We start from the raw sequence: 26533 nt of genomic DNA on the forward strand, positions 1-26533 counted from the left end.
TCCTCGACGTGAGGCTTGAGACGTGGAACAGGGAGAAGGTGCTCGAAAAGGATCTCAAGGAGAAATCCAAAAAGAACACAGATTAAACTAAATTGAGATATGCACCATATTCTCCTTCCAGAAGTTTATCTATATCACATAGTTTGACTTTTAACCCGTGCTAGGATTAAAAGAATGAAGTTACACGAAGGCCGGACTGTGTCTAACCCATGCCAGTTGAGATGGACGGGAAACGCAGGAGTGTGGAGCGCCTCTGACTTTCTCGTGTTAGAGAACCGCTGACCCACAGATTCCACGGCGAGTGTACTTTGTGCATAGCATCACTGCGTGTAGCCAGTCTGGTCAGCCCCAAGGCACGTTGGATATTTTACGGTGAGTCTTTCATCGCTTCCCACTCCGCGTGTCAGTTCTCTTCAGGCTAAACTGCCTGTAAATTACCGGACTGACTGAACACGAAGCTGGTCACAGTTTTCCTGTGCTTCCTTTTCCGCTGCGTGAACACGCAGGGCTGTGTTGAAACATGTGCCCCCTCCTGACTTAAAGACTACAGATAACTGAGACATGCATAATTTTCATTTTTTGACTCATCTATGAGCTGAGGTCTCCTAGTTACCAAAACAGTCTGAAATCTAAGGAAAGGCATCCAGGGAGAGGGACCAGGGTGTATGAACAAGTGGTTTCACCCACACACATAAAATAAAGATGAGCTCCCCGGGTGAGAGGGAGGGACAGCTTCCCAAGGAGATACAACCTCATTTTATAATGAATTGTTGAATCTAAGTGTGGAGAAGAAAGAAATTATTAGCAGAAGTTTTTGCATTCTTGCTAAAAATATAAGAAAACCCTTTCGGACATGGGTTAACACGGCTCTTAGAAAACATGATGAATCAAACCCTCTATGAAAGACAGGCAGGCATGTTCTACAGTTAGAAGAGGAGTTGGCGAAGACCATGTCTGATCAGTGAGATACATGGAGAATATTTCTACAACTCTCAAAGCTCATTAGTAAGAATGCCACCTGTGCTGGGCACGGTGCTACAAGCTGTATTTGCAGCATTTAAGAGTCCAGGCAAGAGGATCTGGAGTTCAAGGCCAGCCCAGGCCCTGTCTCAAAAACTAAAACTAAAAGTGAGCAAATATTTTAGCACACACGAAAGTATACCTACAAGAACTAAATAATCACAAGAAAAGATGCTTACATCTTTGGAGAGATACAAATTAAAGCCCCTAAGATGCCTGGATATTTATGATAGCTAAAACTAGCAACTGTTGGGGAGGAAGTGAAGGAATGCAAACACTGGCTCACGGTTGGTGTGTGGCTTTCAGAAACAACTAAGCAGCTTCTCCTTAAACTTGTCAGGCAAAGGTAATAACAGGACATTAAGAACCCTCACTGTCATGAGAGGTGACAGCAACAGATTCTGAGAATAACTGGGCAAATAGCAGCTGCTCCAGCCACCAGGTTCAAGGACAGTATCATTACACCCCGCGATGCTCCAATAACATCTTTCTCCTCTGAAAAGGTAACCAACCCAAGGATCCCACCCCCAGCCCACCACCCATGGTTTTGGGGGGTTGTTGTTGTTTTAGAATTCTCTTTGATGTTTGGATTGTCTCCTACTTAATTAAGTAAATTGAAAACTTCATGTGGATTGATACTTTCCTAAACGTTCTGGCTGACCCTTCCCTTGAAGACTTATCTGGCTGTCTGCTAGGTGAGGGAGTCTCCTATCTCTGTCCTCAATCCTACAGGATCACTGAGAAGCTTATCCCTGATGCAGCTGCCTCTGCACGCCACACGGTTTCCTCAATCGCTCCTCCTGGAGTAAATTGTCTCAACCTAGGTTTCTTTAGCTGAAAACCAGATTTAGAGGGCCCATCCCCGATCGCTATGGCCTAAAAGTACCTTGACTTCTATTCAAATACCTGCTTGATACTGCTTGTCTGGGAGGTAAGAGAAAACACTCAAAAACTGGAATTTTACATAAAGAACTCTTTCCTTCAGGAAGGAAGATGAGCTCAAAGGTTCAGTAAGATTCTGCTGGGAGTGGGACTCGAACCAGCAGACATATCTGTTGGCTATTAAATCTAACACAAATATTCTGCCACCCCAGTCAGTAATAGAAAAACTTATCTGTCGTACCATACTAGATTATACTATCTAATCTGAGCGGTTATGATGTTTTATCTATAAAATCTGGAGTTAGGTTTAAAGGAAGCAAAGCCTTGTAGCGATGGTTAAAAAGTAAAAAAGAAAAACCTCATAACTCATACAATTTAGCCACTAAATTGTGCCACATATTATACTGAGTGTTAAAGGCCAGTGATCCCTGATTGTGTGACACTGCAGTCAATGAAGACTAGGATTTTTTAAACAAACAAAAAAAAATACAGGGAATGTAATAAAAGATTCGGTGTGCAGAAAAAGTAAGTGGAGTCATGATGAGGTGGAGGTGGAAGGCAGCATACGGGCTCATGAGCCACTAGCCACTATCCAAGCCCACTGACTGCTTAGTCCGACGACTAAGTTTGAAGGATGCCAGGGCGCACGCGCGGAGCTGGACTCCACGACAACGTCATTAGCAGCGAAGCGGTTTTTTTTTTTTTTTAAAAAAAAAAAAAAGCTGTACCTGTTTTATCCCATGCTTTTTCAGACCCAGGCCATCTGGCCTTAGTGGGTTCCCGATAGAACATCCCCATTGTCTCAGTGTGTGGGTGCACCCCTCGCGGTCCTGAGTTCCTTGCTCGTGCTCTCTCTCCTTCTGCTCCTGATTTGGACCTTGAGATTTCAGTCCGGTGCTCCAATGTGGGTCTCTGTCTCTGTCTCCTTTCATCGCCTGATGAAGGTTAATATTCAGGAGGATGCCTATATGTTTGTCTTTGGATTCACCTTCTTATTTAGGGTTGGCCTGGGTCTGAAAAAGCATAGGATAAAACCGGACTTGCTGAACATAGCGGACAATGAGGACTACTGAGAACTCAAGAACAATGGCAATGGGTTTTTGATCCTACTGCACGTACTGGCTTTGGGGGAGCCTAGGCAGTTTGGATGTTCACCTTACTAGACCTGGATGGAGGTGGGTGGTCCTTGGACTTCCCACAGGTCAGGGAACCCTGATTGCTCTTCGAGCTGATGAGGGAGGGGGACTTGATCTGGGGAGAAGGAGGGAAATGGGAGGCGGTGGCGGGGAGGAGGCAGAAATCTTAAATAAATAAATAAAAGAATGAATGAATGAATAAATAAATAAATAAATAAATAAAAAGCTGTACCTGCTCAAGCGTCCTTCTCAGCACCAACCACGTACTTGTCGTAGGCCGTATCTGGGCAACAACGTCTAAGGACCGGTCCCTCCCGGCTTGATCATCCCTGGTTGGAGAAATCACAGATAGAAATAACACAGACATAGAAGAAATAGACCACGATAGATTCAGGAGACTGACCGTGAATACTGCAGCCTCGGCTTTGTTTTTCATCGCCCTTTCACGCCCCAAGCCAAATGGGAGGGCAAAAGGACATTTTTATCCAGACACAAGGAAAAAACAGGAGTTCAAAACATTAAGAAGCAAAACATCCAGTAGCCAAACACCTTAGGCCAAACATCCTGTTATCTAGGCAAGACGTGTTGCAACTTCACCTTAGGCCTGTTGCTTGACCTTGAAGGAGCAAAGCAAGCTTGAACTCTCACCCTAAGTCAAGACAGAACGGAGTCGCTTCTATGGGCTCCAACAGTCCTTGTCACAAGCCACAAGCACAGAACCCACCACGTCAGCAGGACACTGGCCAACATGGAGGCGATGGGGAAAGAGCTCACTACAGCAAGTCTCAGGCTGGGTATTTGGAGGATTGTGTCAAAAGACTGTGAAGATTTCTAGAGTGAGATTAAATAAATCATAAGGTAGAGTTCATAATAAAAGTTCTATACTTCAGAAAATATTGAGGGCCACAAAAATAAATACCCCTCTGTTGTTTTGGTTTCCAGAGAAAAGAGCCAAGATGTGTGGAGGGGGAGGTAGAGAATTCATGGTAGAGCCTTTGTCTACCATGCACAAGGCCGGGTGTTTGACCCCAGCACAATAGACAAAGAGGGTTATGTCAGCTACCCCACACAGAACAGAAGGGGCACAGTTCTCCCTAACTTAACATCATTAATGCAGAAAATTCGGCTTTTGGGGGGGAATTCTTGAAGCTTGCCAGGTTCACAAACATGCCTTACTCAGGCAATAATGAATGTATCATTCAGCTCATTAGTACATTCATCTCAGGGTTCTGCCTCTGAACCCTCAGGAATTTGGTGCCCATGAGCAAAAAGGCCTGAGAGACTCTGGCCTCTGTATATTGAGTGAAATCCAGGCTTGCCAGGACTAAGAGCTGATCAGGAATGACGTCTAAAGAAGGACAATATTTGATGTTGTCGTACCCCCTACCATGATATACAGAAGAGGGCTTAAAAATATATTATTCTTGGACTGGAGAGCTGGGTCAGCCGTTAAAGGCTAGGCTCACAACCAAAAATATATTAGGGTTCTTGCACTACACAGTAGAGTCATTTGTGGATTTAAATTTTTTAATGCTGATCTAAAGAGTTTAAATATATATATCGGGCTTGAGGGATGGCTCAGTGATTATGAGTGCTTGCTGCTCTTGCAAGTACCCCAGCTTGATTCCCAGCACCCATTTTGGGTGGTTCACAAGCACCCATAACTCCAGGTCCCAAGTGTCCCTCTTCTGGCCTCTCATGGGCACTGCACTCAGACATGCACTCACGTACAACTAAAAATAGTTTTTAGAATTTAAATACCCATACATAGCAAAAATTAATATATATATATATACACACACATGTGTGAACAGTTTTAGAGTTAGAAACTCGAATGTGTGAGTAATAACAGACTAGCAGATATATTAATAGCAGTGATGGCAATAAATAAAATTTCCCAGGAGTTCACCTGAGATTTCTCTGCCTGGAGCTCACAGAGGAATTACAGCTGTACAGGGCTCCTACTTGCTTCTTTGGGCTTTGCCACTATTGAATTTAAGAAAAAGTATGAAGTATGAAGACAAAAGTATGAAGACAGTAGGATTCTTTTTTGACTGGTTGATTGTTTGGGTTTTTTGTTTGTTTGGTTGGTTTGGGGGTTTTTGGTTTTGTTTACAGTGTTTCTCTGTGTATTCTCGGTTATCCTGGAACTTGTTCGGTAGACCAGACCGGTTTCCACTCAGAGATCGGTTTACGTCTGCCTCCCGAATGCAGGGATTGACGGTGCCCGTCACCTTGGCCCCGCTAATAGGATCCATTTTTAACTAATTTGGAAAAGCACCGCCGCTGCCAAGGGCGTTTCCGTAGTGTAGTGGTTATCACGTTCGCCTAACACGCGAAAGGTCCCCGGTTCGAAACCGGGCGGAAACATGCTTTTTTTAAGTGCTAGGTCTTAAATTTGCCTGCTTTTCTTTGCAGTAAGACTGCCAAATACAAGTGACAGTTAAAACGTAGCTTCATTTTAGCCACTCCTGACCAAGCGGGTAGCTCCTTCTCCGAGATGGGCAAAGTGAAATAGGGGCTAAGCAGAGATATAAGAGACCGAAGTGTTTTGGAGTTTCTTCTTTGGTGTCGTTTCTGTTTTAGATTTTTTTTGTTTTGTTTTTCCTAATTTTAAAAAGTGTTTTTATTTTAAAAAAATAATTAGGAATGGAAAGATGACTCAGCAGTTAAGAGCATTTGTTGAAAGTTTAATTCTCAGAACTCAGGACACATGCGCACTCACATGCGCACAGATGCGCACATCCTCCCCCCCCATGATTAAAAAATAAATGTTAAAGAAATTTTAAAAAGTAATTTAATATAAAAATCACTTTATTGTAATGAATGGCAAAATTTTTATTTGTGAGTTCATGCATGCCTTTTCATTGGGATGGTTTTGTTTTGTTTTGTTTGTTTGTTGCTTTGTTTGTGTTTTTGGTTTATTTGTTTTTGTTTTGTTTTTGAGACAGGGTCTCACTGTGTATCCCTGGCTGGCCTGAAACTCACAGGTATCTATCTGCCTTTGCCCCACCCCACCCCCAGTGAAGGAATTACAGGGATAGGCCAGGGTACCCCAATGTGGGGAATATCTTATGCAGAAAAAAAAATGTGTTAAATGTGTGGAGAACCAGATGTGTTAAACACCTATAGCTAGGGATGACTAAACATTGACAAACGGCCCCTTGTCAAATATGAGAATTCTAAGTTTTGTGTTATTCCGGTATTATATTTGTCATTCGTTGCTCTTACCTGCATGCAGTTCTGTGTGTTCTATAAAATGGTATGTCCTCAATATTCTGCAGTAAACGATGAGCTTTAGAGTTTCGGTTCCTTTACATATGTGTTTTACTAGATATAACCAAAATATTCTCATGTTTAAAGAAGCACTCAAGGCGGACTGGAGAGGTGACTCAGCAGTTAAGAGCTGCTCAGAGGCCTGCAGGTTTATTCCCAGCACCTGCGGGAAGGCTCACATGACTGTAACTCAGGTTCCAAAGGACCTGCGGCCCTGTCCCTGCCCCTGACCTGGGCAGGCACCTGGCAAGTAGCACACAGATACGTAGGCAAGCAAGACATAAATACATTTCAAATAATTTTGAGGCCCCAAAATGTGAGCCTATTCTACTTGGTCTGAAGGTCAGAGAGTTTGGCTCTCTCAGAGTTGTTGACAGCTAGTGTGGCTTCACACCCTGACCCAGGGTGTGGTTACTCGGTGCTTTGGACATTACGATGGCCCATAGAGGTAGATCCTCTCCATCCTGAATCAAGCTTACTTCTGCTCCTTTTTTTGAAATAGGTTTGACTTAGGGAGTGGCTGCCTACAGGATACTTTGTCTAGGATGTTTTCACTGCCCCAACCATCAGATACTTTTCTCAAGAAATAATAGCTTGATTGTCTCAAAGTATTGAAGCAAGTAACTGCTCTAGTTGTCTTTTGTATCATGTTAAAGCAGTCTTTTGTCTTCTTCTCCCCTTTTGTGTATGGAAAAATTAAACACCGGGTGAACTCAGAAATCAGAACTCATTATCCAGGGGAGACTGAGTGGCCCTCCCCGTACTATCCTATGTCTCTGTGTTTCTTTCTTATCCCTGTTTCTCCTACCTAACTTTCTTAATCCTCAGGCGCTACCCAAAAACTTATGAACCCGCTGCAGCTAGGATCACTGCAGAAGTCACCCCAGAGTGATTCCCGACAAAATAAAAACAAGAATTTTTTTAATGTATATCCAAAGGGCCAATGAAATATCTCAACACGTAAAAGCATCTGCTGCCAAGCCTGAAGACCTGAATTCATACCCCAGGTTCTCCATGGTGGAAGGAGAAAGAATATTCTAGACAGCTTTCCTCCGACCTCCACCCATGTTCCCAGCATTATTTTATTTATTTATTTATTTATTTATTTATTTATTTATTTATTTATTTATGATGTATACAATATTCTATCTGTGCATATGCCTGAAGGCCAGAAGGGGGCACCAGACCCCATTACAGATGGTTGTGAGCCACCATGTGGTTGCCGGAAATTGAACTCAGGATCTTTGGAAGAGCAGGCAATGCTCTTAACCTCTGAGCCGTCTCTCCAGCCGTCCCAGCATTATTATAAACACACCCACGGTCAATCTTTTCACAAATATTTACTGAATGCCTTACTCTGCCTACAGAACTGTTCGGTGTTCTGGCGGTGCGGGTGGGACGTCTTCATGAACAGAAATTATGGTAGATATCAGTTGGTAGTGAAAAAGGAAAAATATAGGAAAGAGGAAGAGAAAATAAAAGGGAGAAAGATAAAGAAGGGGGAAGAAGAAAGGGAAAGGGAGAAGGGGAAGAAGAGAAAAGAAAAGCGGTCAATGACAAAATGAGTAGGTGTTCAGACAGAGAATGAAGAAAAGACAACGTTCAATTGCAATTTTAGACCTTCCTTTACAGTGTGTGCCTGGGTGTGGAGTCACTGCGATGAGATTTTTATAGGCAAGAAAAGGTATGTAGACACCCGTGCAAAGGATGGAACTGCAAGCTGGGCATTCTCAGCACCACACTTTAACCAACCACATGAGGGCAAACTTTCTAAAAAAATTTATAAGAACAAACATTCATGTTCGTGCTTTTAAAGAAATTTCTTCTCCCCTGGTCGAAAGATTTTCGTTCAGATAATCTTAATTTCCCGCACGCAGCATTGCTTTTAAGAGTCTTCCTGTGTCCCCTCGCTCCACAGAACAGAGATGAGTTTAGAGATAAGAGCGGTTCCGGCAAAAAAAAAAAAAAATAACTTCTCGTATCTGGGAGAAAATGCCTTAAACGCGCCTATTACAACATCCACCAGAGAAGCTTTCAACCCGGAATCCGGAGACCCTGAGAAGGATCTGGAAGAAGCTGCTTGCTAGCGCATTAGGTACAAGGCGGGCTAAAGAGAAGCCCTGAAGCTCGCGGGCTCCTCTCCTTGGTTCACGACCATGGGAGGACGCCAGGGCGCGTGTGTCTGCTGCTCCGTTTCGCAGTGTTTATTTTATTTTATTTTGAGACCGGGTCTTACACTCTTTGTAACCCACAATGGCCTTGAATTCATAGCTATTCTCCTGCCTCAGCTTCCAGATTGAACCACCACACGAAACTTCATTTCGTGATTTTATTATCCTTCAATATCTGGCTCCTTCCTCTTTCCTGACGGGTAAGCCTGTGCGGCCTGATCGTTGTCTCTGGATTCCAGAGTGCCCACGCTCTCGTAGTAGGCGGCTCAGTCCTTTAATTCAATAAACGAAGGTAAAAAGGTGTGCAACCCAATTTCTGCGATTTCTCTGGCCTTCCGGTTTTCCTGAAGTGGTCAGCGAAGATCCTCTGATGTCTGACAAACAGGATTCCTGATGTTTTCTTCTTTCCAGAAAATTATTCTGAACAGGAATCAGTTGGCTTTGTCTGGGATGCAGTGTGTACGGGAGTATGGCGTGGGGTAACAGCTCTGAGATCTGCTTCTCAGACCTTCCAAAGATGCTTCCCCACCCCGCTTCCTGCTTCCTGCCCCGGGAGGACTCCTGCCCTCCCGCTCCCGAAGAGCCGTTCTGTGCTGGGACAGTGGCGGCTTTCGCGTTCACAACTGTCAGAGTCGGTGCTTAGCCCTCGATGCGCACAAGCTGATGGGCTCCAAAGAACCAGTGATGCAGAGGATCAGCCGGGGCCAGCAGTCTCGCCGAGCCAGACAGCTGCACTGCTTCTAAGACAGACGCCCGGAGGCGAAGGTCATTTTCAACATTTTCAAGAGCCGGTTAAAGCAATTAAGGCGCACAGGTGGCCAGTGCGTGCTCTCCACATCCGCCCCCCCCCCTGGCCTTTTCTTAGGTTTGTTTCCTTTCTGAGTCCCCTTGACCTCTGTTGTAAGCCATCTGCCTCAAAGCAGTCTGGCCTGGAAATCATTCATTAGTACTGGGAAGCCTTAAATGAGCGCCAATCCTCCTGTCGCAGCTTCCCAGATTGCTAGAATTACAGGTATGAATGACCACATAACCACACCCGACTCCGCAGCCGTTTTGTTGCTGCTGCTTGTTTTGGTCTGGTGGCTGTTATTTGCGAAGGAGCGTGGCATACCCCGCCTGAGCACTCAGGGTGCTTGACTTTGCTTTGGTCTGGAGGCTGTTCCCAGTGCAAAGAAAATTAAAGCAAACGATGCAAAACTGAGCTTAATCATTTTACCCTTAATTAAGTTGAGCCCTGAAGCTTCAAATGTTCTCCCTAATTTTGATAACGTTCGTAGTCTTCGTACACACTTTTCACAACTAATTTACTTCTTATTCTAAGCTCGAACAATGACTGCTTTTTCTTAACTATAATTGTTGATATTTTTTAAAGGGCGAAGAATGGTTCTTGCCCACCTGTGGTTGTGTGTGTGTGTGTGTGCCGTAAGAAATAAATGATAGTGACACCAACCAAAATCGAGGACTATCAAGAACAACCAAGGTTCCAGTCAGTGGCAGAGACCCTTTTTATCAAAGCACACTGTAACTAAGGTGTGAGAACCTTTCACCATTTTCTCTTCATCATCTCTCCAAAGAGAAAGGCATCTTAGACCCCAGTCTAGACAAAGAAATATATTCAGTAGCTTACATAAAGAAAAAAAAAGCGGTAGCAAGATATCCTAGCCTCGAGCAGCGGCAGAGAGGGAGGGGTTGATTCTGGTGGGAAATCTTGATAAGCTAGCACAGTCTACAAAACAGCAAGTCAGGGCACTGGGGAGTGAGAAAAGTGCCCAGCTGCAGACCAACTGCCCCTACCGCGACAACACCTACGCTCCAGTGCCCCAGCAATGTGCCCTCCGCCCTCTCCCAGACAAAAAAAAAAACAAACAAACAAACATTGTGGGGTCCCGGACTACTGCTCCAGAATCTGAAGCGCACCAGTCAGGAGATGTGGATGGGATGTAATATGAACCTGAGTGAGCTTCTTCTATTTCTGATGTGGATATTGCAGATGGATTCATAAAGTAACGACCAAATCTTCTTTTTAGAACTATTTGGTTTGTATGTAAATACCGCTAGGGATTTACCAAATGTCGACCCTGTATGTGGTCGCTGCCCAGCTCCACTTTTTTGTTCTTGTCCTGGAATTGTGTAATCTAGTACTGGTTCTGACTCCAGCCAACAGGCCCCAATGAAAAGTTTCCTCATTTTGTTGTCTTTTCCAGACTCTGTTCCCAGCAACTGTTGATTTACAGTGTATAGAGCTTCAATCTTAATCCTTGATTCCATTCCATGGAAATAAAAGGTATGCTGTATGTTCTCCTGTAAGATTGTCTTGCAAGTTAGGCTTTCTCTTTACTGCAAATATAAACTTATTTTATCCTTATAAAAAATAAACAGTTGCATCATCTTGAATTTATTGAGCATATTATAAATTATGAAAAATTTGATATAATTATTGTGAAAATTTAAATGCAGAAAGAAACATTTATTTTATTTGTTTTACTTTTTTAGAAGACTTATTTTGAGATGCTCTAATGCTGTATATGTGTGTGCGCGCATATAAGCATGTGAGTTCAAGAGCCTGTGGAGGCCGAAGTCATCAGAGCACCTTGAATTTCCATTTAAACTCCTTTAATATGTGTGAGTGTGTGTATCTGTATATGTATATAATTAAGAACAATCATACAAAGCTGGGTGTTGTCGTGCACACCTTTAATCCCAGCACTCTAGAGGCAGAGACAGGCAGATTTCTGTGAGGTTGAGGCTAGCTTGATCTATGAAGCAAGTTCCAGGACACACAGGATTGGTATACGAAGAAATCCTGTCTGGTAAAACCAAAACAGAGAAAAAGGAGAGGAGGAGGAAGATGATGATGACAATTCAGACAGCAGCAGACTTTTATGCCATTCTCTGGGATCTTTCATGTTAGTTATCCCTCCCCATACTCCTTCCTCTACCTTACCCCACCTTACCCCCAGCCCCCACTTCACTTAGCTCTTTCTTGTCTTTATTTCTATAACCTCCTTCATACTATTTGTGTTTTATCCTCTTTCCCTTGAGAACCACCTCCAATGTCCCCTTACTAGTTTCCTGACCTCTCTGGGTATCTGCGTAAACAAACATCTAAAGATTAAAATCTAACATCCACACTAGACAAAACGTATTTGCCCTTCTGGGTCTGTGTTACCTCACCAGGAATGACTGTTTCTAGCTTCAGTGATTTACTGGTGAATTTCATAATTACATTTTCTTTGCAGCTAAATAATACATCACTGTGAAAATGTACCACTGCTTTCTTTCCATTCACCAGCTGGTGGACATCTAGGCTGTTTCTACTTCCTGGCTGTTGTGATTAAAGCAGCAATGAAGATGAGTGAACAAGTATCTCTGTGTAGAGGGGAGAGTCCTCTGAGCATAAGCCGAAGAGTGGTGTATCTGATCATGTGATAGATCTGTTTCTAGTCTGCTGAGGAAACTCCACATAGATTTCCACAGAGGTTGTACCAGTTTACACCCTTTTCTCACGTTCACACCAGCATTCATCACCACTTTTTTAAAAAATCTTAGCCATTCTCAGTGGAGTAAGATGAAATCACAAAGTAGTTTTAATTTACATTTTCCTGATGGCTAAGGATGTTGAACACTGAAAAAAATATTTCTCAGCCATTTGTATTTCTTCTTTTGAGAATTCTGTTTAGTTCCATGCCCCAATTTTGAATTAAGTTATTTGTTCTCTTGGAATTTAGATTTTTTTGGCTTTGATTATTTTGGTTACCAATCTTCTTTCAGATGTATAGCCAGTAAACATTTTTTCCCATGCTGTACACGGCCTCTTTACATATAGAGAAGATCCATATGGTTGTTGAACGCGGATTGTCGGAGGAAACTTGAGACGTACACTTTTCACCAAGTGCTCCTAAGAGGTTTAATCTGGTGTTATGATGCTGCGTTAGACTAGAGCCCACTCTCAGAACAGCACAAAGAGTACATCTTCACTATCTATTGTGTTCCCTATCTTTGTGTTTGTGTTTAGGAACCTGGGTTCGATCTGCAACACAGAAGAAAGAAATCACAACAGAAGAGGAAAAGTATAGAAAGTGATAGAATCAGACTTCCCAGTGCTTGGGGCTAGAGCATCCTAATGAACGCTTTGACTCCGAGGGGGTGCAGCTGATACACTTGTGAAATACAAAGCATTCAGTGTGGCTGGAAAGGGCCTAAAAGTAAGGGGGTATGAAGTGAAACTGAAGGAAACAAGGGCTAGGTTAAGTGAAGTTTCAAGAGCCACTTTAAATCTTCTAGATTTTACTTTGAGTAAGATATGGAGTCAGGAGTGTGTCCTGAACCATGAAAGGAATAGGTGGTCCCTATTTAATGGGATCTCCTCTCTGCTGAGTGGAAATGGCCATATGGCAGAAAAAAAAAAAGACCCTTTAAAAGGTCTTTTTTTTTTAGATAAGTCAGTGGTGGCTCAGAAGTATGAGGTCACCAAATCCTTGATACAGTTTTAAAGAAGAGCTAGCAAAATTAATTGATGAGTTATTGTCACAAGTAATTACAATGTATACTGTTGGTGGAATTTTAGTGTTTAGCAAAGGAAGAGAGATGGATCCCAAGCTGACTAAAGCTTACTTTCTAGTTAGAGGAACAGCAAAATAAACATGTATGTATATATGTACATATATGAAAATATGTATAATACTCCTCATAATTAGGGCCTGAAGGGATGGCTCTGCTCTTGGAGAAACCCAACTTTGCTTCCCAGCGCCTACAATCAGCTGTAACTCCAGTTCCAGGGGACCTCATACTCTCTTCTGACCCCCTTGGGCACTAGACACATACATAGTGCATATGCATACAAATAGGCAAAGCACTCATACACATAATATTTTTAAGTCTAAACACTCCTCACGGTGCCTTGAAAAGGAATAAAACATCAAGAGGGATACAGAAGGGCCACACCTTTGTCAATAAAACATTTGTTTTTTCTTTTGTATTTCCAGGCTGCCCTCAAACTTGCTTTATGTAGCTGAAGACGACTGAACTTCTGATCCTCACCTCCACCTCCTGAGGAACGGGTTACAGGATTCCCAGTCTCATCACCACACCTGGCTATTTTGGTGCTGGAGATTGAACCCAGCATGCCATGCGCGATAGGCAAGCATTCCACCATGTCCCAGCTCATTTTTGCCTTCGTAAAAAATTGTTCTTTCTGAACATTAAATATTAAGGAGCAAACCCTATGAATTTATGAGGAAACAGCAGTTTACAGAGAGGACAAGCAGGGTAAGAATTCCGAGGCAGCATAGGCTGGTGAGTTCACACACTGTAAGGGAATTTTAACCAAGAGCGGTAGGACTGTGGGTCAGAGAGAATGGTGGAGGTGATGTGGGAAGCCTGGAAAGCCGACAAGGCAGAAATTCAAGATCAAAGAACAGAGGGAGACTGATTGTTGAGACAACCAAAAGTGTGCTGAGAGGCAGGGAAGAAAGACTCAGAGTAACGGGACCATGAGGGTGGAGGGGCCAGAGGAAAAGAAAGCTAGGCGCAGGCAGCATTGCCTGCAGTCAGCTTCTACCGACTCTGGCGTCTCGCTATGCTTTAGCGATTACTAAGGACGCCTAACCTGCCAGGAGAGGCGTCCCAAAAGAAACAGGAGCTTCCCGTGACGGCAAAGCCCAGCCCTGAAGACATATTTTAGGTTTTCAGTGATGGAAAAAGAGTAGAGTGCCTGAAACCCTTCCTTACACAGAGTACCGGACAGAATGGCAGTCAAGGCTCCATGGCTGGCTCTCTTGCTTCTGGTTTCCCTCTGGGGGCCGTCAGCTCCAGGTAAGACAAGGTTGGGGGCCAAGTAGGGAGACCTACAGAGCCTAGTCTAACTCCAATGCCTTCCCGTTTCACAGCCTTGCTTCTCAGGCGCCTGAGAGAACACATTCAGAGGTTTCAGGAGAGCTCTAACCTCCATCTGGGCTTTGGTCTCAGCCAGGGTCTTGTGACTGTCCCCAAACAAGGGTGGTTAGAGCAGCCACTGGATCCCTTCAATGCATCTGACAGAAGAACCTTCCTGCAGGTAAGGCTAGTAGAGACCACTATCCACTGTACTATCTGGTCAGTCAGCTTTATACCTTGTCTGTGCCCCCCTCACCCCCGTCCCCTTTTCTACCTTGCCCTGCACACTTGCAATCCCAAGCTTGAGAGGTAAAGGCTGGAGGATCAGGAGTTCAAAGTTAGCCTGGGCTCCATAGAAAGTTTAAGCCCAGTGTAGGTGACATAAGACTGTCTCAAGAAAACAAACAAACAAACAAAAAAACAGTGGATTTTAACATGTAGCAGAAGTTCAAACTAGCCTTGAAATTAGTGGTGACAACAGGTGTTCAGAAATCACAAGAAGGGGCCGGGCAGTAGTGGTGCACACCTTTAATTCCAGTACTTGAGAGGCAGGTGGATCTCTGTGAGGCCAGCCTGGTCTACAGGGCAAGTTCCAGGACAGGCTCCAAAGCTACAGAGAGAAACTTTGTCTTGAAAAAAAAATCACAAGAAGGAATAAACAAATTTATGCTTTTCTATTGCCTCCCCTATACACAATCTCCAAAAGTTGCTCCGTGATTCCTAAACCTGCCTAGTCACTATTACTGCTTCACAAAATAGCAGATGCCTACCATGCACCTGCTAGTTCCCTGTCCTGAGGATTTAAGAGAAAAAAAAAAACACAAACAAAAATATCTACTTTTTTAAAAAAGGAAAAATAGTTTATTTAGCACACTGCACAGCAAGCTAGGCAGTAACTAGGGTTCCCACCTCTGCATTCCAGGGCCCAAAATATCTCCTTTTACAGTTATGTGACCTGGACAAGCCCAGCTAAGACACCACTAAGTAGAAGGAGAGATTCTTAGGGAAAAGACTGGAGTGACAGGGAATGGGTCAGGGTGTGGTGTCATTTCTTCTCTCTCATACCCCCCTTAGCGGTACTGGGTGAATGACCGACACAGAGCTGGCCAAGATGCACCAGTCTTTCTGCACATAGGGGGTGAGGGCAGCCTCGGGCCTGGCTCAGTGATGGCAGGTAAGGAGCAAGGATTGGGGAACTGGAGACTAGGAAGGGGAACTGCAGGTGACAATATGGGGAGACCCCAGAAGCCGCATAGCTCATAACTCACATCCACCTCTCTCCCATGTTCTCTTCACAGGGCATCCTGCAGCACTGGCCCCTGCCTGGGGCGCCCTGGTGATAAGCCTGGAACACAGATTCTACGGTCTGAGTATGCCTGCTGGGGGCCTGGATATGGCCCAGCTACGCTACTTGTCCAGCCGCTATGCGTGAGTGGGGATAAGGAAGGTGTTTGAAATTATAGGACGGGGGCTGGACTGACTGCTCTTCCAGAGGTCCTGAGTTCAATTCCCAGCAACCATGTGGTGGCTCACAGCTATCTGTAAAGAGATCTGGTGTCCTCTTCTGGCCAGCAAGCATACAGACAAAACACTGTAAAATAAATAAATAAATAAATCTTTTTAAAAAAATTATAGGACAGCAATGCTATTAGTGACTCCACGGCTGTGTTTCTCTGTTACTGTCCACTCTTCTCTGAGTCTCCGGCTTCCCCTTTTCTTCCGTGTTTCATATTTTTTTTATCTGTCATCTCTAACTCTGTCCGTCTCTATTTCCATCTTTCTCTTGCCCTCCACTCTTATCTTACTGTCCAAAGAACGTTAGGCTCTCACTGTGGACTACTATTCCAGACCAGCAGAATCTCTTAGCAAAACTATGACCACATCCTGTTTCTGCCCCTGACTTCCAGGTAGAAAATGGAATACTGTCTGAGCATAAATCGGATCATGACTCTCAAGTTCATTCCTTACATCCCCCCTGCTACTCATCAGTCTTTATAGGAGCCTCAAGTTTCCCGGTTAACTCTCACACTCACGGGAGCTCGGCTACACTCCAATTCTTGCTACACACTGGCAGATACATTGTCTCAAGCTTTGGAACTTTTCCTCTTCAAAGTGTGGTCTTTTCCCAGATACTTGCGTGTCTCTCCTGTGTGCCTCACTTCTGTGACTAATCCCCACCATTTCTTCCCCCAACCTCTCATGGGCTTTAATGCTCTCAACTAGGCTTATCCTCTTCTATCTGCCTCCCTGACTATCCCTGTCTTGTCTCCATCGCTCCTTGTCTCTCCTCATCTTCTCTATAAGCTCAGTTGGCTTCGAATTGAAGCCACATGGCACTGACTGAGAACACTTCAGAAAAGTTGTAGAAGAGAAAGGACGTTATTCTCCAGTATCTTTTCTCCTTTCTCTTTGGGTCTCTCCCAGCCCCCGGTTCCTTAGCCCATCCCGAACCCTCTTCTTCTGAGGCGCCCCGGCTTCTCTTTATTTTTGTTAAGTTTTTAATCTAAGGGGCTAGGAAACTTTTCCGTTCTCACCTAAAACGGATATCGAAGGAAGGTAGATAGGCCTTCTCCCTTGGCTTAAGCAGCGAGTGTCATCAGAAAGAGCCTAGAACCCTGCTTAGGTTCTGGTCCGGGTCTGCACAGTGGCCCCCAAGGGTAGAGGGTCCAACTTTCGCTCTTTTGCAGATTGGCTGACGTGGCCTCGGCCCGCCAGGCGCTCACCCGCCTCCTCAACGTGTCCGCCTCCAGCCCCTGGATCTGCTTCGGAGGTTCCTACGCTGGCTCGCTGGCCACCTGGACCCGGTTGAAGGTCCCTGGAATTCCTCGGGTGGGCGGGGGTGGAGAGGTCTTCCTCGGGAGTCCGAACCCGGGTTATTAGGGCGCACTCCCACGCCTCTCCCTACCCACGTGTGTCGGAGAGGGACTCCCGGCACCGGCATCCCTCCTCGACCCAGGATGACGTCCCTCCTTTCGTAGTTCCCCCACCTAGTCTTCGCCGCCGTCGCCTCCTCGGCACCGCTCAGCGCCGTGCTGGACTTTCACGCCTACAACGAGGTAAGGAGTTGGGGGGGAGCGGGGAATGGGGGTGGGAGGGTAGGGGGTAGAGGGGGAGGGATGGGAGGGGTTGGACGCGAGGCAACGCCCAGCTCGCACTTTCCCGACGTCCTTCCCGCCCGCTGCAGGTGGTGGCCAGAAGCTTGACACAAGTAGCGATAGGTGGATCGCTGGAGGTAGGTAGGACCTAAAGTGTGGAGGAAGAAGAGGGAGTGGGAAGAGCTAGGGAAAGCCTGGTCAGAGGGGCGGAGCAGCCGTAGGGTAGCCGGGTGGCGGAAGGCCTTAGCCCAGGAACGCGGGTAGGTTTTAGAACTGCTGGAAATGAAGACTGGAAGAAGCAATCAGAGAGCAAGCGCCAGGTAGGGAAGGCGGTACAGAGAAGAGGGCGGGGCCGGGTGGGCGTGGCAGGGCAGGGAGAGGCGTTACCAGGGGCGGGGCCTCTAGCGAGCTCTAGAAAGAAGGGGCGAAAGAAGTGGGAGGAAAATTTTAGTGAGGCCGTGGTGAGGCCATAGACCCGGGTGGGGAACCACCCCAAGAAGATGCGGTTCCAAGAAAGGGAAAATCCAGGCCCCCCGCGAACGTCGCTTATTGGTTCCTGAAGTGCCTGGCGGCGGCCTCCGCATCCTTCGCTGAAGTGGAGCGGCTTCTGCGCTCAGGCCCGGCAGCTCAGGCGGTGCTGAAGGAGGAGCTGGGCGCCTGTGGGTCGCTGGACCGCACCGAAGATCAGGGAGAGTTGCTGGGGGCGTTGCAGGCGCTGGTGGGAGGCACCGTACAGTACGACGGGCAGGCGGGAGCTCCGCTGAGCGTGCGCCAGCTCTGCGGACTCCTCCTCGGGGACTCCAGCAACCGCAGTCACTCCACGCCCTACCTCGGGCTTCGCCGGGCGGTGCAGGTAACCTACCCCGGCGCTCACTCAAGCCAGGGGTTAGGGGATCAAGGCTGCGTCCACGTCGGCTGAGCTCAGACACCCGAAACCCTCCTGTTATCCTTAGATTCCTCATTAGAAAAAAAAGTTTGCATATTTCACCCGACTGATAGTAAAATTAGCTTATTAAGCAATCAGGCAGGTGCTAAACACAAAGTATACAAATGTTAGAGACCATGATTATTATCTCTATTATCTTGTTATTTGGTCTTGGCTGCAGCAGCGTCTGGCAAACAGCAAATGCAAACTAGTATTTAAGATTGGGGGAGGGGCGCTCTGAGATAAGAGTTCTACGGGGTACCTCCCACACTCCCCATTCTACGGTTACAGTTCCGCCACCACATTCCCTGCTCTAGTTCTGGACCAAGTTCTTTACAAATACCTCACTAAACCTAAAAGTTTCTCAGGCGACAGGCACTATCATTACCCCACCCACGTACAGAAGAGCAAACGCGTAGACCGATTAACTCTTGCCCAGGGTCTCGCAGATGATAAGACTTTGGACATTTAGTTACAGGGACCTCCCTCTCGCTGACTTCCCCCACAGGAAAACTCAGGAACTCACCCTTTTCACTCCTGACCTGGACCCTTCCTATAAGCCTGTGGCGCCCTGGCTGGCTAGGAGAGGGGAATGTGTCTATGTATGTATGCACGTATTATGTTTGTATGTATTGTCCCCCTAGATAGTCTTGCGCAGCATGGGCCAGAGGTGTTTAAGCTTTTCGCGGGCAGAGACAGTGGCACAGCTGAGAACCACCGAACCTCAAGTGTCTGGCGTGGGGGACCGGCAGTGGTTGTACCAGACCTGCACTGAGTTTGGCTTCTGTGAGTGACCTGCCTAACTCCCAAAGCAGAGGATGTTACAGATGATCTGAACTCACGATCACAACTAACCAGACTCCGAGGCCCTGTGTAACCCCGAGGGGGCTGGCTGGAGAGTGTAAACAGCCACCTGGTGTGACGTGCCTTCTAACACTCACACTTCAGGTCTCAAACCGAGTGTCCCCCTCCCTCCCTTCTTCCATGTGCTTCCTGTGCTGTATCCCAGGACATCTCCAGCTCTGTTTATTCACTGGGCTAGAAACTTTATCTTGATGCCTGCTCCCCATTGTCCAAATGTCCCGTCAAGCACTGAATTTTGCCCACTGTGCAACCTGTCTTCTCCTCTGCTTCTTACTCTGTGGTCCTGTCAGAGGCCCCACACACTGCTGCTTGCATCCTTCATCCCTTCTGGTCTCTAGGCTTGCACTACTCCTGTGCAGTCTGCCTTCTACACCATAGCCAGAGAAGTCTTCCTAAATATGGGCTCACACTTCAGTGACTCAAGGTTGCAGTTGCAAAACAAACTAAGGATGACCAGTTAAATCTGAACTGCAGAAAGCAAACAAAGAAACACTGCAGATTAAAAACTCAAACATCACATTACAAAAGTAATGGGGGTTTTGTGTATCTGAATGTAGGTATCCTGTATCATTTGTAAAATATGGTGTCCTACCCTGGAATTAAGCCTTTGTGTTTTTTTATGGGCTAGAGTCTTACTATTTAGCCCAGGTTTGCCTTAGACTTAATTATTCCTCCTGCTTCAGCCTCTGAGTGCTGACATGACAGCCAAATGCCACCATCCCCAGCTCAGAGTTGAGTTCTAAATCCTTTTTATACTTTGAAGACAAGCGAGAATAGTGGTATGAAGTAGAATGTTCAAATTCTGTTTCCTATGTGTGTGCTCTGGGACAAACTTAGGCAAGTGCCTAACTGTGATTAGCCGGTTTCCCCATCTATAAACTGACAATAACAGCACTACTATTTTGGTTGCTACTTTCTGCTCGATTTTGCCCAACATATGTCGGAGTGCATTGTAGGTGGTCAGCAAATGATGAAGGATTCATGTGAGACTAAGAGAGTCATGTTTACCCAGAAGAGTGTGAGCTGTGGATTTTTAGCAGGGGAGATATGATGTAATGAGAATCAGTCATTGCAGATTCTCCCTTCCCTCTAAACCTTTTCACTTTCTCTCTTCCCTATTGGTCATTTTTTTCTTGTTGCTTGGCTCAATCATCCTAATTCCCCAGGCCCTTACTCTTGCAGAATGCCCTCCCCGAGCCCACTGAACTCTCTCTGGGAGCCCCACCTCCTGGCCTTTTCCATCATAGCCCCGTCACTGGGGGATATCATGATCTGGGATGTGTGAGCCTGTTTGGCAGATCTGTGAGCTCATGAAGGTCACTACTGGGGAGTGTTGTATAAGTTGTTATTAAAAAAGAGCAGGGGGCTGCATGCATTCTTCACACTTATAGGTACTCTCTTTCCACAGATGTCACCTGTGAGGGTCCTCCCTGTCCTTTTTCCCAACTCCCAGCACTGCCCTCCCAGCTCAATCTGTGTGAACAAGTGTTTGGTCTCTCAGCTGCATCTGTTGCCCAGGCTGTGTCCCAGACAAACTCCTATTATGGTGGCCAGAGCCCCGGAGCCACCCAAGTTCTGTATGTGAATGGTGAGTGTGCCACCAGAACCTGGCTCTACAGCACCGCTGTAGCCCCAGCTCAACACCATGCTCTCCTTTCTTCCCAGGGGACACTGATCCCTGGCATGTGCTGAGTGTAACCCAGGACTTGGGCCCCTCTGAGCCAGCTCTTCTAATTCCTGGGGCCTCCCACTGCTTTGATATGGCACCTGTGAGGCCTTCAGACTCCCCCAGCCTCCGCCTGGGGCGCCAGGTAAGAGAAAAGGCTCTGAGTGTTTTATATTCACATTTACATACTTGATTTGCATGACCCTTCTTTTTACCAGTGCTGAGTTATGACTTCCAGAATGCTCTGCACCTCTTCACAGAGAATCTTCCAGCAGTTACAGGTCTGGCTTAAAGCTACAAAGAAGAACCAGGATTGATGTGGGATCTAAACTTAGCCCTTCCGCAGTCCCGATGTGGCAACTGCCTCTTGGCATTTTTCTACACTGTGCGGAGGAAAGTAGCTGGTTTGGAAGATGGAAGTTTCTAGACTTGGGACTTAGTGCCTGTTCTGCATGTTCATGCTCCAGTTGTCCTCATTGCCACCTAGAAGTTGGCACAGATCCATGTGAGTGTAGGCGAATGACTACTGGCCTTGTAGACATCCATAGTCCATATGGTAAATGTCAGGGAAATGCGGCTCTCCACGCTGGAGCCTTCTCCAAGGTCGGAATCTGACTTGGATTCTGGTCTGGGCACCTCTTTCACACGACTGCACTCCTAACTGTCGCTCCTGAGTCATGGTCTGCAGTAGTTAATCACTGTCAACCCACTTGGAATCACCATGGAAACCACTCTGGACTGTGTGTGAGGACATTTCCACCTATGTGACACTGAAAAGACTCCTGAAGTGGTGGTAACATCCCATCCCTGAGGTCCCAACTGAATAAAAAGGGAAGCTGAGCGCCAGCATTCATCTCTGCTTTCTGATGTGGCCATGATGTGACCCGTTGTCTCATGCCCCTGCCACCATACCTTTGCCACTATGATGGGCTGTATCCCCTACTGTGAGCCAAATCAAACCTTCCTTCCTTAAATATTTCTTATTAGTTACTTGGTCACAGCAGGAGGAAATGGAGTTAATGCAGTCTGTTTCTGTCTTCCGAGTGTTTCTATCTGGAGGAAATGGCTGTACAGCGCTTCTCTCTCTCTGTGTCTTTCTTTTTGGTCTTCCTTTTAGTACCTTCACTTCCTCCCTCTCCCCACAATCAGATGTCACTCTCCAGCACTTCTAGGCTCCTGCCTGAAATGTCTTGAGTTCTGGCTCATCATCCGGGTTTGGGGCATAGTCCTGAAGCTAATTTCTTAGGCTGTACCACAGCTCGCTCCTCTGAGCAGTGGCCACCAATAGTGGCAAGAGCAGGAGCTAGTCCAGGAGAATGACAACCTCTAAGGAGCAGGTGGGAAAAGGAGGGAGGACTAGAAAGAAAAGATGTAACCAGAGGATTAGTTCTTGTAGACTGCCTTGGCGGGTCAGTTAGTCTAGGGGTTGTGACCTGCCTGGCTGGTCAGTTATTCCAGGGTCCCCGGAGAGGCGCTATCTGAAAAGACAAGGGCAGGAAAGAGGAAGGAGGCCAAGCAAGTTCTGTCAAAGCCTCCGTTTATTAGCGTTATGGTTGCAGCTTATATAGCCCCTGGATGAGGAATTTGGGGATGAGATGGGGGCAGGGGCACGGGCAGGAAGTAATCTTGCAGAATGGTTCAAGCCAGCCACGCGGTCGTCGGCAGGAGGTTACAATTGGTCAGGTCACAATTCCTGGTCGGGAAGTCACACCTAGTTCTCTAGATAGTTGGAATGTGGGGCGGGTTCCGCTAACAGGTAGTTGGGTGTGGGGTAGGCTCTGCCAACAAAACAGTTCTAAATACTGTTGGGGTGTGACAAAACAGTTCTAAATACCTTTGCGGTGTGGGGCTCTCTGCAAACTCCCCAGGACAATGGTCCCTGCAATAATTTTTGGGGGAAATGGCTTCTGACAAGTTCTGCTCACAGGAGCTTCCCTGGTTCCTGTATTGGCCTCTAGCTGCAGTTTACCAGATCTACCCACCACATTTCCATTTGGATACTTAGCATGGTGTACATATATTGTCTGCTCAGGGAGTCATACTGCACTCCCAAAGAAGAGAATCGTGCCCTTCCTGCAGAATCCACACACTTTGGTTTTCCCTCCTATTCTGCTAGAGGAGACTTTGAATAAATATCTTCTGCAAAGTTCCTTTCAGTTTGACATCTGGATGAGTTTGGTGTTGATCTGTCCTCTCCCTTCAAGCATTCTTGGAGATTCTGGAGGGCGTTAAAGGAGCAGTCTTTTAGCAGTGATATTGTGGATATCACTGAAAGAAAAAAAGAAATAAAATTCTCAACCATGGCACCCCCTCCTTTCCCGACCTGCTCCTTAAAGGCTGTCATTCTCCCAGACCTGGAAAAGATAAAAATTAAATGAAACCACATCAACTAAAAAAAAAGATGTCAGCAAAAACAAAATGAAAACGCTCCCAGGGCTTGAGGGAGAGCAAATACTAGCCATGTGTCAGATAAGGGGCTAATATAAAAATATCGGGAACTCACACTCAATAACAAAAATAACAGTAAAACAGGCAGAGCTGGGTGTGGTGGTGCACTCAGTAAGCCAGGGCAGAAGAAGAGTGAGTTGACCATCAGAGTGGGCTGTACACTGCTGGTCTCCATTGGTAGCCAGCTGGTTTGAAAGGAGGAAGTTGTTATTATTCTCAAAATTTCTTAATTTTCCCTTTGTTATTCTCAAAAAATAATTTGCAATCATAGAAACCCAACTAAACATTTTCCAAAGAAAGCATCAGAGTGGCCAACACGTATATGTAGCCATTCTTGCTGTCATTAATCCCTGAGGAAGCAAAGCAAAACCAGAGGAGGCAGCAGGCATACCTGCTGGAATGGTCACTGTTACCAAGAGAACAAGAGAAGGCACCCGTTGGTGAGGGTATGGAGGAAAGGGGGCACACGTTGTGGGGATTGTGAATACTACAGATGTAATAGAAAACACTATGGACAAACCATCAAGCCTCAAACACTACTTTTTGGGTCTACCTAGAGAAATTTGGGAGGATGTCATTTGTTCATGGTATCCTGGTGTGCACTTTCTGTAGCTTGGGAGACACTGCACAGAACGACAAAACTGTCATCCTAACAGGTAAGTGTATCTGCGAATGTTGCCAGCTTGTCTAACCAAGAACAAAATGTAGATGTCCAAGCCATAGCTTAATCATCAAAGCACTCCTGCTGAAAAGCTGGTGTGAGGCTGAGGATGAAGAACCTTGCCACCATGCCAGCTTAGCCTTTGGGAGATCCTGGGTCCATCGCCAGCACTACAGAAAGAACATGGTAGAGTTGCGGGGAAGGGATATGTGGCGTGGACCACATGGCGACCATTGCTCCTCGACCAAGAGCCAGCATTTCAACGTTTTATGCCACAGTTCTCCAGCACCCTTTTACTTCCAGTTTTTAATGATTCCCGCTATGTGTTATAGGAGTTTCTTACATGCCTTTTTCTTTGGGAAATTTATTGCAGGCTTTGACAGATGAAAATGTATTAAAAGGTAGCCTCTTTAAACAAAATAATTTTTTGAAAAAAAATCCCCACCACCGTGGAATGCTAAACTAAAAAATGAATAATAATAATAATAAAGGTAAAAGTAAGAAGAAATATGAAGAATCAAATAGTCTTGTTTTAAGAAAAATAATTTTTATTACATTCATTTGTCAATGTGTATGTGCATGGACCACAGGCTATGTGTGGTGATCAGTGGACAGTTTGTGGAAGCTGGCTCTGTCCTTTGACCACATGGATCCTAACAGGTTTTCTGTCCCCAAATAGTAAGTTTCTCCACCAACGCAGTAAGCCAGATCAAGCCAAACTGAAATGTTATAGCAACAGGTTTATTTGAGCAAAGCAACTCCCAAACGAGTTCTCCAGATCCCATAGATATAGGCAGGAGAAGCCACAAGCCTGTGTTCTATAGATTGTAGTTGAGGGCTGATGATGTGTCCAGCACAAGCTGGGTTTGTGCCAAGTATAGTCAAAAGCTGAGTGCTTAGGCAGGAACTTGGGCTGCTGATGGCAAAAGGGGAAGAAGTTGCAAGGGTCTCCAAGAATGTAGAACTGGGCTTTTTGGCACCTGTTGTCCCAAGAGGATGGGGTTGAGAGAGAGAGAGAGAGAGAGAGAGAGAGAGAGAGAGAGAGAGAGAGAGAGAGAGAGAGGAATGAGGCTTTCTGGATCATGCTGGAGATAAATGATTGTTGTCTTTGTTCTAAGATTTGTCATAAGTTAACAATATAACATGTATTATATGTGCTGTCATTTCTAAAGACTGTGTAACATATATATGACCCAGACTAGTATGATCCTCCTGCTTATCCTTCCTACAAGATGGAGATCCCAGAATGTCTGACAGTCAGATAACCTGAACAAGAAAAGATGGCGTAAATCTTTAACACCTCCTGAAAAGCAGACTTAAATTTCTGGACAGCTTTTGGGAAAGACAATTTTCTCCTAGATGAGTCTCTAGTGTCACAGACTTCCCTGTTGCTGATTTTAGTGCATAAAAAAGGCTCAATCACTTTGATCATGATCTAGTTTAAAAAACAAAAAGTGCCGGAGAACCCCGGGCAGACAAATTTTTTTTTTTTTTGTGAACAAAGAAGGAAGAGGGAGTGTGTACTGTTTCTATAGCAGTTATCATGTTCCCCTGACTCAACAATGCCTCGATTCAAAAGCAGGCAGAAAATGGCATTTTTTTCCACAACTATCTCCCTTCTGGGAGGTTTTAATCTGAGCATAAGAATGGTGCTTCATGAACCTTTAAAAAGAAAAATCAAAATACTTTGTCTCATTTCAAGTCTCTGCACAAGGGAAACGACAACATTGATGACTCTAAACTTTTTTAAATAACTTGACATTTCCTTTTTTTGCAGCAAGGAGGCCAGCTGCCTACTACACCCCAGGTTGCTCTCTGGTACTTTCGTAGCAGAGGGCCCTGGGTGCTGAGAGCCCTGGTCCAGTGGAAGTGCTCTAAAACCCTCATGCGGTTTCCCTTTCTTAAAATTAATATGACTAACTCTCTTTATTGTTTTTCTATTATTTGTTTGTTTATTTACTTTGAAGCTGGCTCTGTGACCCTAAACTGACCTCGAACTTCTCAATGCTGTGAATCACCCACTTGTACCTTCATGCCTGGTGCAGTAGTGAAATTTAAAAAACAATTTTTCACCCGGTGGCTGAGTCTTGGGTGAGTCAACCACCGAAAAAAAAAATCACAAAACTCCACACGCCAGGGGAGCTCTATCTTGTTCAATAACTTCACCTCTTTTCCTGATGCTTTGATTCCTGAACCACTTGGTAGAAAGCTTTGGACTTGGGTGTAGGGGAGAGTTCCTGGTCTTTGAATTCAGTGTTTGCTGTTAAAGTAGGAGACGTTGGATGCAGACATGAGAATCCCCACGGCGACTGAGGTAAGAGGATTGCTACCTAGATCTTGTCTGAATAAGGAGATTAGATAGAAAGATGATAGGTAGGTGGGTAGATAGATAGATAATAAATAAGTAAGTAAACAGAAAGATAAATAAGTAAATAAATAAATTTTAAAAAACAAATTTATTTTCTGTTCAAGTAGAACCCCTGGAGAGAACTGGAGACTCCATAGCTCTTCACGT

The 26533-nt window shown here is 45.5% G+C and overlaps 1 protein-coding gene and 1 non-coding gene across 2 annotated transcripts; both read left to right on the plus strand.

Moving 5' to 3' along the window:
* The first annotated feature begins 5335 nt into the window (after positions 1-5335).
* Trnav-aac (transfer RNA valine (anticodon AAC)) lies at positions 5336-5408 on the plus strand. The gene has a single exon. It is a non-coding gene; the product is annotated as a tRNA-Val (tRNA).
* An 8824-nt stretch (positions 5409-14232) lies between these two features.
* Positions 14233-21803, plus strand: Prss16 (serine protease 16). Its single transcript, XM_075971061.1, has 12 exons — positions 14233-14299; positions 14374-14540; positions 15434-15533; positions 15658-15787; positions 17047-17170; positions 17338-17415; positions 17544-17591; positions 18017-18307; positions 19024-19165; positions 20652-20831; positions 20909-21054; positions 21170-21803. Exons 1-12 carry the CDS (start codon positions 14233-14235, stop codon positions 21224-21226), a joined length of 1530 nt encoding a protein of 509 aa, XP_075827176.1. The 3' UTR covers positions 21227-21803.
* Positions 21804-26533: the final 4730 nt, after the last annotated feature.

The sequence above is a fragment of the Microtus pennsylvanicus genome, chromosome 4 (genome assembly GCF_037038515.1).
Source record: "Microtus pennsylvanicus isolate mMicPen1 chromosome 4, mMicPen1.hap1, whole genome shotgun sequence".
Lineage (NCBI taxonomy): Eukaryota > Metazoa > Chordata > Mammalia > Rodentia > Cricetidae > Microtus > Microtus pennsylvanicus.